The 15,357-nt window shown below is 50.0% G+C and overlaps 1 protein-coding gene across 3 annotated transcripts in view; it reads left to right on the top strand.

The window, feature by feature from the left end:
* The first annotated feature begins 7,421 nt into the window (after positions 1-7,421).
* Positions 7,422-15,357, top strand: part of SREBF2 (sterol regulatory element binding transcription factor 2) — a 41,223-nt gene continuing 33,287 nt past the window's right edge. The window contains exon 1 of one of the 3 annotated variants that reach the window (XM_075935950.2): positions 7,422-7,628. In XM_075935950.2, the coding sequence (XP_075792065.2) occupies positions 7,547-7,628 (82 nt within the window). In that variant the 5' untranslated portion in view covers positions 7,422-7,546. Of the gene's footprint in view, positions 7,629-11,146; positions 11,292-15,357 lie in introns of those variants that run through there. The other 2 variants (XR_016350387.1, XM_075935957.2) reach the window with 2 other exon arrangements.

Raw genomic sequence — 15,357 nt, 5'->3', positions numbered from 1 at the left:
TGGCAGCTCCTCGAGGGGGTGGAGGCTGGGGCTGTGCTATCTGGCCCCAGCTCACACTCCTCCTGGGGTAGAGCTGGGTTTCTGTTCCCCATCCCATGTCTCCTCTGAGAGGATGAGGCTTGGAGCTGGGCTCCTTGGGGGCACTGGGGCTCTGCTGCCCAGCCCATGGCTCTTCTGGTGGGGTGTGGGAGCTGTGCTGGCTGGCCCCAGCCCATGTCTTCTGAGGTGGGGAAGAAAGGGTGGGGCTCCACTACTTGGCCCAGCCTGTGTCTTCCTGGGTGGGGTGGGGGGGAGGGGGAAGCAGGGCTCCGGTAATTGGCCCTGACCTGTGTCTCCTCTGGGGGGAGGACTGTACTGCCTAGCCCCAGCCTGTCACCTGGAGTAGGGCTCCCCCTCCCTATCTGGCACTGCAGACAAGGGCTGGGGTGAGGAGTTTAGGACAGGGAGCTACTTATCTGTGGCTAGTACTAGTAGCCAGCAATACGTAGAGTTGTGGCCTCAGCTGACTGCTCTGTTCCTGGTGTTCGCTGCCCCCTGTGGTCATTGCAGAGCATAAATGTCCCTGCTTTCCCTTTCTGTGTTATGGAAAACAATCCCATTCGAGGCTCTTTGTGTTGTCCTGGCACTTACTGTTTAGGACAGGCATGTCCAAAATCCGGCCCGCGGGCCAATTGCGGCCCGTGTTCCGGTTTAATACGGCCCCCCAGGTAATTTGGCAATATCTATCTTTTATGGCCCCCAACGAATCCATATGTATTGAGATGAATACATTGTAAAATCTCAGTTAATGTCAGTTGGTCTACATCAGTTATAAATATATTTGGACACAACATGTATACTTGGTGTTATGTTCCTGTTCATATTTTTTGAACTTAAAAGTTGACAGACAACCTTTATTACCAATAATATGTAATGTGCTTTACAATGTTCCTGACATATATTTCAGCTTCCTGGATTTTTTTTTTTCATCTGGCCTTCAGATATGAAAGGCAGAGTGATTTAACACCTGTTTAGATTGGTCATCCATGTGACGAAATGAAAAGTATGCCGTTTGCAATAAACTTTGCATAAAATAGTTAATTTGCATTTAATTTTAATGGTTCAAAGAATGTCAGGCAAAATGGTCGGCCCTCACGCATGTTCACTTCATCAAATCTGGCCCTCTTTGAAAAAAGTTTGGACACCCTTGGTTTAGGAGGAGTTCTTGAACAAATGGATGGATTCACAGACAAGCATGTGCAAACTCTCTAACTCTCTCTCTCTCTCTCTCTCTCCATATATGGAGAGAGAGAGAGAGAGAATCAGGAAACAATGAGACACTATTGTTCACCATGATGGAAAGTGTCCTCAGCTCACCAGTCGCCTGTTGTCCAGTGTTTTGTAGACATCATGGCAAAAGAGTATTCCTAAGTAGGAGCTGAAGATGGGCAGTCAGTGAGGCTACCTTGCAGATATTTATGGGGTGCTGGTCCCATGTTTGAGGGGCTGTACATGCAAGAGCAAAGAGGTGGCTGTTTGAAAATGAAGCATGTGGACAGCGAAGGCTGGAAGCATGGAGGCAGGAGTTAATATCTCCATAGTGAATGCGAGACGATAGCTAGGGTGGAAATAGGCTGTAAAGATGTCTGAAGATAATGCTCAGTGGCAGTAGCACCTTGGGTTCTGCTTGCCTTGGAGCCCACAAATGATTTGCTGGATTTGTGACAGGTGCTGGACAATGTTCCTGCTAATGTGCGTGCCTGCGTGGCTGTGCACAAAAAATTCTTCCCCCGCCCACCTCCTCTGGAGAGCTGCACAGCAGCATCGGTGGGGCTGGCTAAGACGGTGTGGTGATGGAGCTGCCAGGGTGGGGAGCCAAGACCTGCTGTGGGCGAGGGGAAGCCTGCTTCAGTGGCCGGGGCTCTCATGTGGCAAGGGTGGGTCAGAGCTTGTTCTGGCAGCTGGGCCCGGGAACAGGACCTGCCACATGGCCGGGGTGAGGGGGTCCTGCTCCGGCAGCGGGGAACATGTGTGTGTTAATAAATTGGGTGCCATGGTGGCACCCATCCAAACCAGCGCACATGACTTCAATATTGGTGCACAAGCCAAAACTCATTCCACTCATGCTTGGACAATCTTAGAGGGAACACTGGCGCTGGATACCCACAACTGGCATGGATTCAGTGGAATCGACAGACATGCAGCACGTCTGAAATCCAGGTCCTTGATGGCTGGGACCAAGGCAAATGTGGTAGCTGTTGGAAATGCTGCTCTCTACCCTGTGCCCCAGTGTGGGGCTTGGCTGTGCTGCTGAAGGTGCCATCTTTTGAAAGAATAATGAAATGGAGACCTGAGCATGTGGGGTGACTGAAGAGCTGATGGCACTCTAGCAAAAAGCAAGGATACAAATCCCAGGGTCCTAATCAAATTTCAGTTTTGGCTAATTGACTTTTGCCTCTCAAGCCTCCCCTGGCATCTGAGCGGGATACAGATGGCCAAATCCCTTGGAGCCTGAGTGTGACGTAGGATTGCCACCTTTTGCAACCGGACACCATTTGTGGCAATAGCGTGCGATCTGTGGGGTTTGGCAACCCTACATGCGAGGGGACTGGAGAAAGATTCTACCACGTAAGGTTGGCTACTACTTTCAGCCCCCTCCAGCATCTGTACTGCAGCAAAGATGCGGGATTTGCTACAAGAGGCAATGTTGTGTGTGCCAGGACAGCTCTTCCGACAGCCAAGCATATGGTCAGGTAGTTCTGCTGCTTGCTTCTACTACCGTCATAAGTGGAGAGGGAAAGGGGCAGGAAGGCCTGACAGAGTATTTGTTTACCAAGAAGGTATGTCGGCTAGAAAGCAATGAGCAGGTCCATCAGTCAGCAGTAGTAGCACAGCTTCCATTCTCGAATCACAGAGCAGAGGTTCTCGGCTGGTTAGCTGTGATCCTCTCCTCCTGGTGATGTGTTAATGGAAATCTTGGAGGTGTTGAGGAGGCGTGAGCCTATTCTTATTCTCTATGCCTGACTTTCCACCAATGGGAATTTGCTCAGATGAGGCTATGAGCAGCACTCCACAAACCACTGCATCTGTTCCCGGATTGCCTGCTGGATTGCAACACAGAGACCCGGGACGACAGATGAGAAGGAGCAGTTGCAAATGGCTGAATACAAGAACACTCTTCACAAATATTTAGCACCTTTGTTTTAGAGCAAGGGTGGGCAATAATTTTTGCCTGGGGGCCACTTCAAAAGTTTTTGAAGTAGCCCTGGGACACCCCAGAAGGGGCAGGGCCTAATTGGGAAGGAGCGTGGCTACCCCACCCCAGCCCATGATTGGCACCCATGCCCTGGAAGAGGCTTGGCACACTCACCACCCTCAAGACAATCAGGACCTGGGGGCAGGGGAGCATGGGAAGCCTCCTCCCGCCCTGCGAGGAGCATGTGGCGCTTTGAAGTGCTGTGGGCTACTTGCAGGGCGAAGGAAGCTTCACACAGCTCCCCTACCCCCAGGCCCTGATTGGCCTTTAAAGCGCCACATGCTCCTGGCAGGGCGGGAGAAAGCTTTGTGTGCTCCTCTGCCCCTAGGCCAATTAAAGCCTGGGGGCGGGGAGCGCGCGAAGCCTTCTCCACTCTGCCCCTGCCATGCGCTCGCAGGGCGGGGGCAGAATGGAAAAGGCTTCGGGCACTCCCCTGCCCCCAGGCCCTACTTGGGATACAGATTGGGATACTGGCTTGGTGGGCGAGATCCAGCCCACAGAGGCCCTTTTGCCCACCCCTGTTTTATAAGGTCTCATGTTTGCAAGCTACTTGCACTACAGATTGGTTGTTCCACTCTTCAAGGGATGGGGTTTACCTGGTAAAATTTCTGTCTCCTTGCTCTGATCAAACGTGGTCCATCTGCACTGCTGAGAGTTCATGGGTAGGAATTCATTTTGGAAATGTCTTCATTTACCAGTCATATCCTAAGAGCTGGTCTTGCAGGGATACATTTCAGCTGTGTCATATAAAAGGAATGGGGCAGCCATGCCACCTGGTGGTATGATACTAAGCAGAGTTATGTCTGGTTTGGAAACTACAGGTTGAACCTTTCTAGTGTGGCACTCTCTGGTCCAGCATGATTTTGGTTAGCTGGATTGTCAGTTATCATGGGTGTGGCCAAGTTTCCTGCAGTCCCATAAAATTTATTTGCAGCCATCCCTCCTGGCTCTCGGTGATGTGTGTTGGTATTTAGCTCTAATTTATCCTAAATGTCTTCTAAGAGCCTAGTAAGCAGTGGAAGTGTTGGTAATGCTGCTAGAAAATATTGACCTCAAATGTTCCTAAAAATTTCTCAATCTCAGCCTGGACCATTCTACACGAGAGATCCATTTCCTGGACATCACAGTACAAATCACCAATGGAAAATTAGACACCACTCTTTACAGAAAACCCACCAACTCATACAGTTACCTACATGCCTCCAGCTCCCATCCAGAACACACCATACGATCCATCATCTATAGCCAAGCCCTTCGATACAACCACATCTGCTCTAATCCCACTGACAGAGATCAGAAACTTCAGGATCTCTACCAAGCATTTATAAACCTCAACTACCCACCCGGAGAAATAAAAAAGCAAATTGAAAGAGCCAGACGAATACCTAGAAACCATCTACCTCAAGATAGACCCAAGAAAACCAACAATAGAACACCACTTGTCATCACCTACAACCCCCAACTTAAACCTGTCCAACACATTATCAATAAACTACAGCCTATACTGGAATAGGATACTAAACTCCAAGGCTGTGTCTACATTGGCATCCCTTTCCGGAAAAGGGATGCTAATGAGACACATCGCAATTGCAAATCCATGGGGGATTTAAATAACCCCCGCGGCATTTGCATTTACATGGCTGCCACTTTTTTCTGGCTTGGGGATAAGCCGGAGAAAAGCGCCAGTCTAGACGTGATTCTCCGGAAAATAAGCCCTTTTCCGGAGGATCTCTTATTCCTACTTGAAAGTAGGAATAAGAGATCCTCCAGAACTTGAAAGTAGGAATAAGAGATCCTCTGGAAAAGGGCTTATTTTCCGGAGAATCACGTATAGACTGGCGCTTTTCTCCGGCTTATCCCCAAGCCGGAAAAAAGCGGCAGCCATGTAAATGCAAATGCCGCGGGGGATATTTAAATCCCCCGCGGATTTGCAATTGTGATGTGTCTTATTAGCATCCCTTTTCCGGAAAGGGATGCCAATGTAGACACAGCCCAAGAGACTCTGGGAGACAGACCCATAGACTCCTATAGACAACCACCTAACCTCAAGATGATTCTTACCAACAACGACAGGACATACCACACTAATACCAACCCTGGTACCTTCCCTTGCAACAAACCCCATTGCCAGCTTTGTCCACATATTCACTCTGCTGATACCATTATTGGACCTAACCAAGTGAGTTATAAGATCAAGAACACATATTCCTGCTCATCCAGAAATATAATTTATGCTATCATGTGCCGAAAGTGTCCGTCTGCTATGTTCATTGGACAGACGTCTCAGACACTTCGCCAAAGGATCAATGCCCACAAAACAGATATTAGACAGGATCACAAAGAAAAAACAGTTTCTTGCCATTTCAACCAGAAAGGACATTGTCTCAACGACTTGATTACCTGCATCCTGCTTCAAAGATCTTTTCAGACCACACTTGAAAGAGAATTCTCTGAACTGTCATTCATGCTTAAATTCGACACTTTACGCCTAAGTTTAAACAAAGACATGAATTATCTTACCCATTACAAAGATAGCTTCCCCAATTATCACCTCTAATATCATTAGCTCACAGACATTTACTTCCCCCGCCCCGCCCCCCATCTCCCTTCTGTTCTGAAATTTGATTTGTCCTTTTCATATGTGTTCATTTTTTTTAAATTGTATCCTTTGGTATATATGGTTGAGACAATTTTCTTCCATTATTTGATCTGAGGAAGTGGGTCTGGCCCACGAAAGCTCATCACCTACTAAACCATCTTGTTAGTCTTCAAAGTGCTACATCGTCCTGTTTTTTGTAATGAGGAAAAGAGGGAGGAAAGATGGCTGAACAATGATTTGAAGAAGGATGCCTGGCAGATAAGGATATGGAGTTAGTAGGAAAGAAGGAGACAGAGCTGGGGGCTGGGAGAATAAATGCAGAAAAAAGGAGCAGTAAAGTTGGGAGGTTTGGGAAGAGTTTAGATGGTGGGTGGATGCGTGGGGAGTTGCTAAGGGAAAGTGAGAGCAGAGGTGTAGGTGGAGAATTACATAAGGCCTTGCATATTAATATGGGCTTGAATTGGATGTGTTGAGGCAGGAAGCCACCACAAGAATATGAAGGTGGCAATATGGATCAGAGGGGGGGAGACAGATGCTATTATGGTGGTATTTTTAATGTTACAACAATAAGGGCATGAACTGTCCATAGTTTTAACAGTGAGAACAGGAAGGGAAGAGTGGATTCTGGTGATAATTAAGAGGAAGAAATGACAGGACTTAACAAGAGCTTAAGTGATAGGTGTGTTCTAGGGAATATGAAGGAAAAGATCAGAGGCAGCAAACTGACTGTGGTTGGGCTCTATACAAAAGGGGTCACGTCATCGCAAAAAATATGAGTTCTGTCGACAGAACTCAGCGGTAGTGTAGACGCAGGTATAGTTTTGTCGACAAAACTCTGTAGTCTAGACACACCCTTTGTCTGCAATCTTTTGCATATGAAAGCTGAGAGTCTCAGGTAATCACTTGCCTCCAGGATCTGGAGCAGTAAGTAAAACACCAAATCTGGTAAGACCCATAAAATCCAGAGAATTGGCAACAGCTAGACAGCTGGCTTGACCGGAATGACTCTTCATATGGCCTAGATTTCACTGCATTGTCTTGAGCAGCTTAGCCTGGTGCAAGCACCCCAAGCTGGTGCTGCACTGGTAACTCCCTGCATGAGGGCAGGCTCCTGGGCCAAAACTACCCTCTTGTCACTCCACTGGAGGCCTGACTTGGGACTTGTGAATGCTTCAGGTTGGCAATAGAGCTGTGCCCCTTGCCATCCCTATCCCTCATCCCCCCCATCTTCCCCGTCCCCCCTCATCACCATGTGCATTGACTACCCCGCCCTGTCCCTTGCCAGCCCCGCTCCCGCTGCCCTCACCCCCCTCTGTCACCGCGCCTGATACCCACCCCCAGCCGCCTCGCCCTAGCCCACGAGTCCTCCCGGCTCTTTACATCCCGCCTCGGGACATTGAACAACCAGCATTCTGTCCCCGCCCCCCTCATGAATATTCCACCAGGGAGAGCTCGGCCTCGTATGCTAATCCTAGCTGCTGATCGGTGACGTGCTATCACACCACGAGCCGCCTCGCCCGCTGATTGGCCGGCGGGGACCTGGTCTCATTGACAACAAGGCGAGGAAGCGCGCGGCCCGGGCTCCTGGCACGCAGGTGGGGGCGGGGCTGTCCCAAGATGGCGGCGGCGGGCGCTGGGAGCCGGAGCTGAGGCGGTGCCCGGCGGGGGCGGGCGGAGGCGCCGGGCGGGGGCGGCCCGTGCGCGGACACGCGATGGAGAGCCGCGAGCCGGCCATGGAGGCCATGGAGACGCTGACCGAGCTGGGGGACGAGCTCACGCTGGGGGACATTGACGGTGAGCGCGCGGCTCTGGGGGGGCAGCGGGTGCCCGGGGCGCGCGGCTCTGGGGGGGCAGCGGGTGCCCGGGGCGCGCGGCTCTGGGGGGGGCAGCGGGTGCCCGGGGCGCGCGGCTCTGGGGGGGGCAGCGGGTGCCCGGAGCGCGCGGCTCTGGGGGGGGCAGCGGGTGCCCGGGGCGCGCGGCTCTGGGGGGGGGGGGGGCAGCGGGTGCCCGGGGCGCGCGGCTCTGGGGGGGGGGGCAGCGGGTGCCCGGAGCGCGCGGCTCTGGGGGGGGCAGCGGGTGCCCGGGGCGCGCGGCTCTGGGGGCGCCTGGCGTAACTCGCTCGCGGGGCGCGGCAGCCGCAGCGGGGCAGGGGTGAAGAGGCGAACGAGCCGCATCCACGGGCCGGGGTGTGAGCTCGGGCCGGGGCGCCCCCACGCCTCTGTGCGCCGCAGCTGGGCGCCGGGCGGCTCAGGCTGTAATTGCCACGGCCCGTGCGCGTTTCTTGGCCGGCTGCTGGGCTGGAGGGAGCACTGGTGTGAGCCGGCATCTCTCCTGTTCCCGCATGCTGTGTGCAGCGGGTGCTGATGTGTGCCCCGGCCGTGCCCACCTCGCTTAGGGGAACTGCTGTGTACGCCCAGAGGTGCTGCTGATGCGCTGGGCTGTGCTGCTGCTGGTGCCCTCAGCATGTGTGATTTCAAACTTTTGCTCCCCTCTCCTCCCCCCTTTTTAAGGAACGTAGTCAGTGTATGGCCAGCTTGTGGCCCCACCTGCAGAGAGCCTTGTGCCTGACCCCATAAGCCTGTGTCTTTCCCCGCAAAGTACCTGGCAGAGGAATGAAATGTGTGGTGTTCCCTAATGCCCCTATAGTCATTCTGTGTCCATGCACTCTGGAGTGTGGAGCATAGATGTGATGTACATGGGACAAGCCTGTGATCACCTGCAAAGTATCTAGCCAGATAGAATGATGGGATGTGTGTGTGGGGAAAAAACTGCACCTTTAGTTTTGTCAGTTCCTTCAATGATATGTGTGGTGAGGCCACCCTCAGAGCCCAAGATATATATGCCTAGATAACATTTATGTACCCACCTGCTGTAATGAAACTCTTCCCTCCTACCCCAAGCAGACATGCAACAACATGTGTTCTATTCTTTGGTCTTCCCTTGATGTGCCTGCAGCATCTTGTGTGTGTGTGTTCTTGTGAAACAGTATTGACATGGTATGGCTAGCACTGTAGCTGCACCATAGAAATCTGCTTTATCTTAGCATCATGGGTTTGTCTGAGTTCGGGGATTTCCTTAGGAGTTAAAGATGTGCCTGCTCACTTTCTTCCTCTATCCCTGTAGACCATGTTGTTGTATTAGGAGTGTGTAGAATATCCCAAGAAGCATCTATATCTGTCAGTTTTAGACACTTAGGGCAGGTCTACACTGTGGGGCAAAATCAACCTAATTTGCGCTACTCCAGCTATGTTAATAGCATATCTGGACATACCCTACGGGGTCTCCACTCTGGAGGGTCAACAGGAGAAACTTCCATAAACTTCCCTTGTGTTTTTGTTTCCACTGGAATATTGGCGTTGGGTGTGTGTGTGTGTGTGTGTGTGTGTGTGTGTGTGTGTGTGTGTGTGTGTGTGTGTGTGTGTGTGTGTGTGTGTGTGAGTGAGAGAGAGAGCTTGTGAGAGCGTGAGCAAGCGAGCAATAGGCAGTTGATTTAGTGGGTCTTCATTAAGCCTGCTAAATCAATCTCTGGGGGACCAATCCCCACAGCGCCAATACCTGTAGCACTGATTCCCCAGTAAGCGTAGACAAGTCCTTATTTAAGAATTTGCAATGTGGAACTCTCCATCTAAAAATGCTACTACTATGATGCATGGGAGTAGTTGTGTCACTTGATGAACAATCCTGTTTAACTTGTACTCCGTTTTTTTTAAGTGTTTTTAGAGGGAATGACTCACTGTGGGTGGCTCTTAAATGCTGTGCTGCTTAGTGTAGGTTCCATAAAAACCTATATGGAACATAAATTTGGACTTCCCTGGTCCAGCACCCTTGAGAACTGACTGGTCCCAAATGAGGGAATTTTCTGGAACAAGGGAGGTGACTGCCGGCCCTTCTGCAGCTGGTCTCTGGGCTCTCAGGGGGCTGCCAGCTTCCCACCTCATGTCTGCTCCTTGCCAGTGACTCCCAGGTTCCCCTTCCAGCCACCAATCCTGCTGTTGTCCCTGGTTGGGATACAAAATCCCATTTAATCAGCATTGCACTGGGCTGCTCCAATTGGGCTGGGGACCGCCTCAGGCAGGGGGCTGCTCAAGCCCAGCCAGTCCACTGGTAATGCTTATGGGTTAACTTGACATTCTTAGTTGGGCACCCAGCTTCCTGCCACCAGTCTTGCTGACCCAGCTCTGCTTCTAGCCCTGGCCCTGATCCTGACCCCTCTGCCACTAGACTCCCAGCCAGCCCCCCTCCCGCCTGCCAGGGTTCTCTGGTCCAGCAATATTCAGGGTTTGTTGCAGGGCCAGACAGGTTCAACTATATTAGAATAGTGCCCTTTTATTCTGGGGCAGATGTTCTGTCCCATGTCTAGTTGTTTTTTCTAGTTCTTGCTTTCGGCTTCTTGCCAGTACTATCCAGCAGTAATAGGGAATAAAAATATCTTCCTTGACTCAAAGAAATTAGAGATGGAAGAGCCCAATAAAGTCACATTTTGTTTCCCTCAGCCCCACCTTTGATGAAATCAGGATTTGGCTGTTTCCAGCAGCATATTCCCCAGGGCTTTTTCCAAGTTAGTTTCAAATGACCCATGTGATTTAGCTTCCATTACTAGGAGAGGTTATTCTATCGATCATGTACCTTACTCTTAAGGAAAGTTTCCCTTTGCTCAGTTTCATCCTTTTGTGCCTTGTTACATCTCTTTGGATCACTCAACATTTCCATTTCTTCCTTGCTGTTTATACTCTTTGTGTTTGTGGGGAACTCAATGGTGGGGTGGTCCTGGAGAGGACAGAAATCTGCTTTCCCGCAACTTGGAACAACCAACAATTTAGCATGAACAAATTAAAACTAATTACTGATTGCATGACACACAGCTCTTGTTGACTCCCCAGGGGCTGAAAATGAAAACTGACCTGCGGAAGACAATGGAGATTTGCCAACGTAGCCTGCTATTGGTTTAAATACCTTTTCTGGCTTATGCCCTTGGGTGCATGTGGCTGAGACAGTGGGTGTCTACTGGGTATTGCACTGAATTAAGTCAGACGTCCTTGAGTAATAAGTGCTATTAATTTGCTGTGTAGCTTTGGGCAAATCAGATATTGTTTCTCCCTGCTTCCCCGTCTGTAAAATGGGGGGGGGGGGGGGTGATCTTATCTTACAAGGTCGTAATGTACACTGGAGATGTAAAGTGTTATTCCATGTGAACATAAATAATATATGCTCTGTTGGAGGAGTGCATGGGGTGGAACTATAGCTTGGACAATGAAGCAAGAGGCAAATTCTAATCAGTCTGCAGTCAGTTGTTCTGTTTTGCACCTATGATAAAGTGCAGTTCAGAGCAAAGAAGAAGCTTCTTGTGGAGGGAGGAAAAGGAGCCTTTCTTCCTTCAACAAATTGTGGAAATCAGTGACTAAATACCTGGAACCCCAAGCTCAATTGATTGCCTGACTTCAAAACTTGGCAGTAAAGGTAGTTTAAATGTTACTTACGTATTTAATTGAATAGATTTAATTTGAATAGATGATTTAAAATAAATTTAAAATTCACACTTGTATTAAATAAATTATTTTCAAAATCATCACATTTTACCCATGTTGTTGGAACCGAGTATAAATTAATGCAATATGCACCCAAATTTCCAGTCACCATCTGGGGAGAAGAGAGAAATATTATCCAAGGGTTGGATTAGTTGCATTTGTTTAATAGGTAAAGAGCTCAGCTTTTTCACTGATGTGAGTGAAGTGTTAAATCATAGGTGGATTCAGTGTCACAGTATGTTGTTGGTTTTTTACTGGTATTAGGTTGCAGAACTCTCTTCTGTAATAATTTGTATTGTTCCTCTTTAGTGGTGCGCTGTTTTCAAACACGTAAAGGCATATATAATCTTTGCAAAATAATAGGTTCATCATTTAGTTGCTAGCTGTTGGCAGCCTTTCATATTCCTGAAATCTTATTTTCTGGTTTATGCAGCTTACATGGTTATTTTGTAGGTTTGCTTTCTCCTTCTTTGCTTTGGCAAATAGGTTTTTAGAGGGAGAGTTGTCATGTGGCTTTGTGTTTCCTCCAATTCTTTGTAGTTTATAGGAATGTGAAAAAGCATTTTTTTTTTATAAACATGTAACTGCTGAAATTTTCAGCAGTTACATGTTCACATTCAGGATGGGAGGCGGTTCAGCAGGAGCTGGCTTTTAAGCCGGCTCCCTGTGAGCACTGGCTCCTGCAGAGCTGCTTCCTGGCCTTACATGTAACCATGAAGGTTAACTGATGAGCCCAATATATTGCTTTCAGTAACACCACAGATTACAAAGAGTACAGTGCTCACTTTATATTTTTGATTAGATACTTGCATTGTAAAAAAACCAGAAATATTGTTTTTGTTTCACCTGATACGAGTACAGGGTTGAACCTCTCTAGTCCAGCATACTCGGTGCTGTTCTTGAGCTCTGATTTACCCTAAATGTCTTCTAAGAGCCCAGTAAGCAGTGGTAATTAGTAATGCTGCTAGACAATATTGACCTTCTATAATCCAGCAAATTCTCTGGTTCAATACCAGTCGGGTCCCAGTAGTGCCAGACTAGAGCGGTTTAAACAGTACTGCAGTTCAGTCTCTTTATTGTGAAAGTGTAATTTACAAATTTAGATTTTTTGTGTTACATAACTGCATTCAGAACTAAAACTGAATAAAACTTTAGTGCCTACAGATCCACTCAGTCCTATTTCTTGTTCAGCTAGTTACTTGGGCAATTTGCAGGAGATACCGTATTTTCCGGCGTATAGGGCGACTGGGTGTATAAGACGACCCCCTATCTTTTTAATTAAAAGATAGGGTTTTATCTTATACCCCAGCGCCCTTCCGCCTCCTTTGCTCCCGGTGTCCCTGGTCTGCTGGAGATGGTCCCCAGCAGACCAGAGGCACCGGGAGCAAAGCCGCCAGGAGCGCCTGGGCTCCCCCCCGCCGGAGCCCCTCCGTGGCTTTGAAAGCCTCGGGGGAAGCCGGCGGCTGGGCATCCCAGGCGCGCATGGGCTGCCCGCCCGCCGGAGCCCCTCCGCGGCTTTGAAAGCCTCGGGGGAAGCCGGCGGGGGGGCATCCCAGGCGCGCATGGGCTGCCCGCCCGCCAGAGCCCCTCCGCGGCTTTGAAAGCCTCGGGGGAAGCCGGCGGCTGGGCATCCCAGGCGCGCATGGGCTGCCCGCCCGCCGGAGCCCCTCCGCGGCTTTGAAAGCCTCGGGGGAAGCCGGCGGGGGGGCATCCCAGGCGCGCATGGGCTGCCCCCCCTCCGGAGCCCCTCCGCGGCTTTGAAAGCCTCGGGGGAAGCCGGCGGCTGGGCATCCCAGGCGCGCATGGGCTGCCCGCCCGCCGGAGCCCCTCCGCGGCTTTGAAAGCCTCGGGGGAAGCCGGCGGGGGGGCATCCCAGGCGCGCATGGGCTGCCCCCCCTCCGGAGCCCCTCCGCGGCTTTGAAAGCCTCGGGGGAAGCCGGCGGCTGGGCATCCCAGGCGCGCATGGGCTGCCCGCCCGCCGGAGCCCCTCCGCGGCTTTGAAAGCCTCGGGGGAAGCCGGCGGAGGGGCATCCCAGGCGCGCATGGGCTGCCCCCCCTCCGGAGCCCCGCGGAGGGGCTCCGGCGGGCGGGCAGCCCATGCGCGCCTGGGATGCCCAGCCGCCGGCTTCCCCCGAGGCTTTCAAAGCCGCGGAGGGGCTCCGGAGGGGGGGCAGCCCATGCGCGCCTGGGATGCCCCCCCGCCGGCTTCCCCCGAGGCTTTCAAAGCCGCGGAGGGGCTCCGGCGGCGGGGCATCCGGCGTACAAGACGACCCCCGATTTTTGGGGGATGTTTTTTAACTTCAGAGGTCGTCTTGTACGCCGGAATATACGGTAAGTATGATGAGTATTTTATTCCTTAATCCAGTTTGTGATCAATTTTGAGGATAAATAGAAGTTTAATCTAGGGCTATCAAGCAATTAATCACGTGTACCTCCCACTGGAACCCGGGATCAGCTGGAGTCCCCAGCTGACCCTGGGCTCCATGCAGTGCTGCTCCTTGGAAGCACTGTGGAGGTGTTTCCAAGGGGCAGCGCATTAGGAGCACAGGATCAGCTGGGGACTCCAGCTGAACCCCGGGCTCTGCTGTTACAAAGCCCCTTTGAAGTGCCGGAGCAGCACTTCAAAGGGACACCAAGGCATTAACACACCTGTGATTAAAGCATTAAAAAAGTTAATCCTATCCTGCATTAATCGCAGGCGTTAACACAGGTCAGCTGACAGCTCTAGTTTAACCTTCTTGACATTTTCCTACTCTTTTCAGTAGTATTTTGTGATAGGTTCATTGGATGCCGCATAAAGATGTAATTCCTTCATTCAGCTGGCCAAAACCATAGTTAGTTTGATTAGTCTTTTGCCCTGTCTGGTAGCTGTTTCCTTCATCTGATGTGCAGAGGAAAGTAAATGACTGAGTCTCCTAGTTTGGGCCTCCCAGACAGTGTTTTTTCTTTAAAATAGATTATCCCCAATGTTGGGGATTCATCCCATCAATTTACTGATATGACTGCTGGGTAAAACCAAGAGAATGATATGGTAAAAGGCATAGAGGACGGAAAGATGCTGCTTAATATTTACTTTTCTCCCATGGAGGCTGTGCAAATTAGTTAATATGTATGTGGCATTTTGGAGGAGTGAAGTACTATATAAATGCTGTTGTCTGTTCAAACTGATGCAGCATCTTATGAAGAGTTCTTTTTTCCCCCCTACCGCCATCCCTCACCACCAAAGCAGTCCTGTGGACACATTGCTCTCTGCATGATAAAATGGATGGACCTGGGTGTTGGATCATTTTAATGAACAGTGATTTTTAATTATTTGTTTTTGTTTTCATTACCAGTGGATCAATGCTTGCCTTAAAATAATGGTTACTGTAGAATTCTTGCCTATTAGGAGCATGTAGTGCAAGATATCATAAGGCGTGTTTATTTTGTAACTAAAGGTCTCTTTAAAAAAATTCAAGCTAAGAACTAAATGTGGCCACTACTTCCTCTAACTAAAGCTCTGTAGGATCCACTAGGTTTTTGTCTTTCCCCTTAGGTTTAAACTTAAGCTGAATTTTTGTCCAAATCTGTCCACTTCTGAATTGCATCATGAGATAACTGACTACCATTAGTTCTCTTATGGCTCCCTAAAAGCTTGGTGGGGGTGGCACTCTGCAAATGTTTTGTTCCTATATGATATCTGATTGCCCTAGGAGGCATCTGGGTTAAAAAAATTTTTTTTAATGTTTGTGCTCTTTTTGGAGATACCTTTATTAATTCTTGTTTGTGTGGGAGTCACAGAACAGTTGGATTCAAAATCAGCATGGGTAGGTGCTATTGCAGATGCTTCTTACATTGCTCTTCTGCATGTCACTCCTGACTGTAGCAACCTCCTCCCTACCACTGTTCCAGATAGAACCCTTTACTTTCTGCAAATACCGCTGAGGGTACATCTAGAGGTATCCTGGAAAAACTCCGCCGCATCCAGGGAACGCATTTCCTCTTCCGCTTTTTTTTTT

This window comes from Pelodiscus sinensis, chromosome 1 (assembly GCF_052426305.1).
Source record: "Pelodiscus sinensis isolate ZL-2025 chromosome 1, ASM5242630v1, whole genome shotgun sequence".
NCBI classification, from domain to species: Eukaryota; Metazoa; Chordata; order Testudines; family Trionychidae; genus Pelodiscus; species Pelodiscus sinensis.
This window is presented reverse-complemented; position numbering and strand designations above follow the sequence as displayed.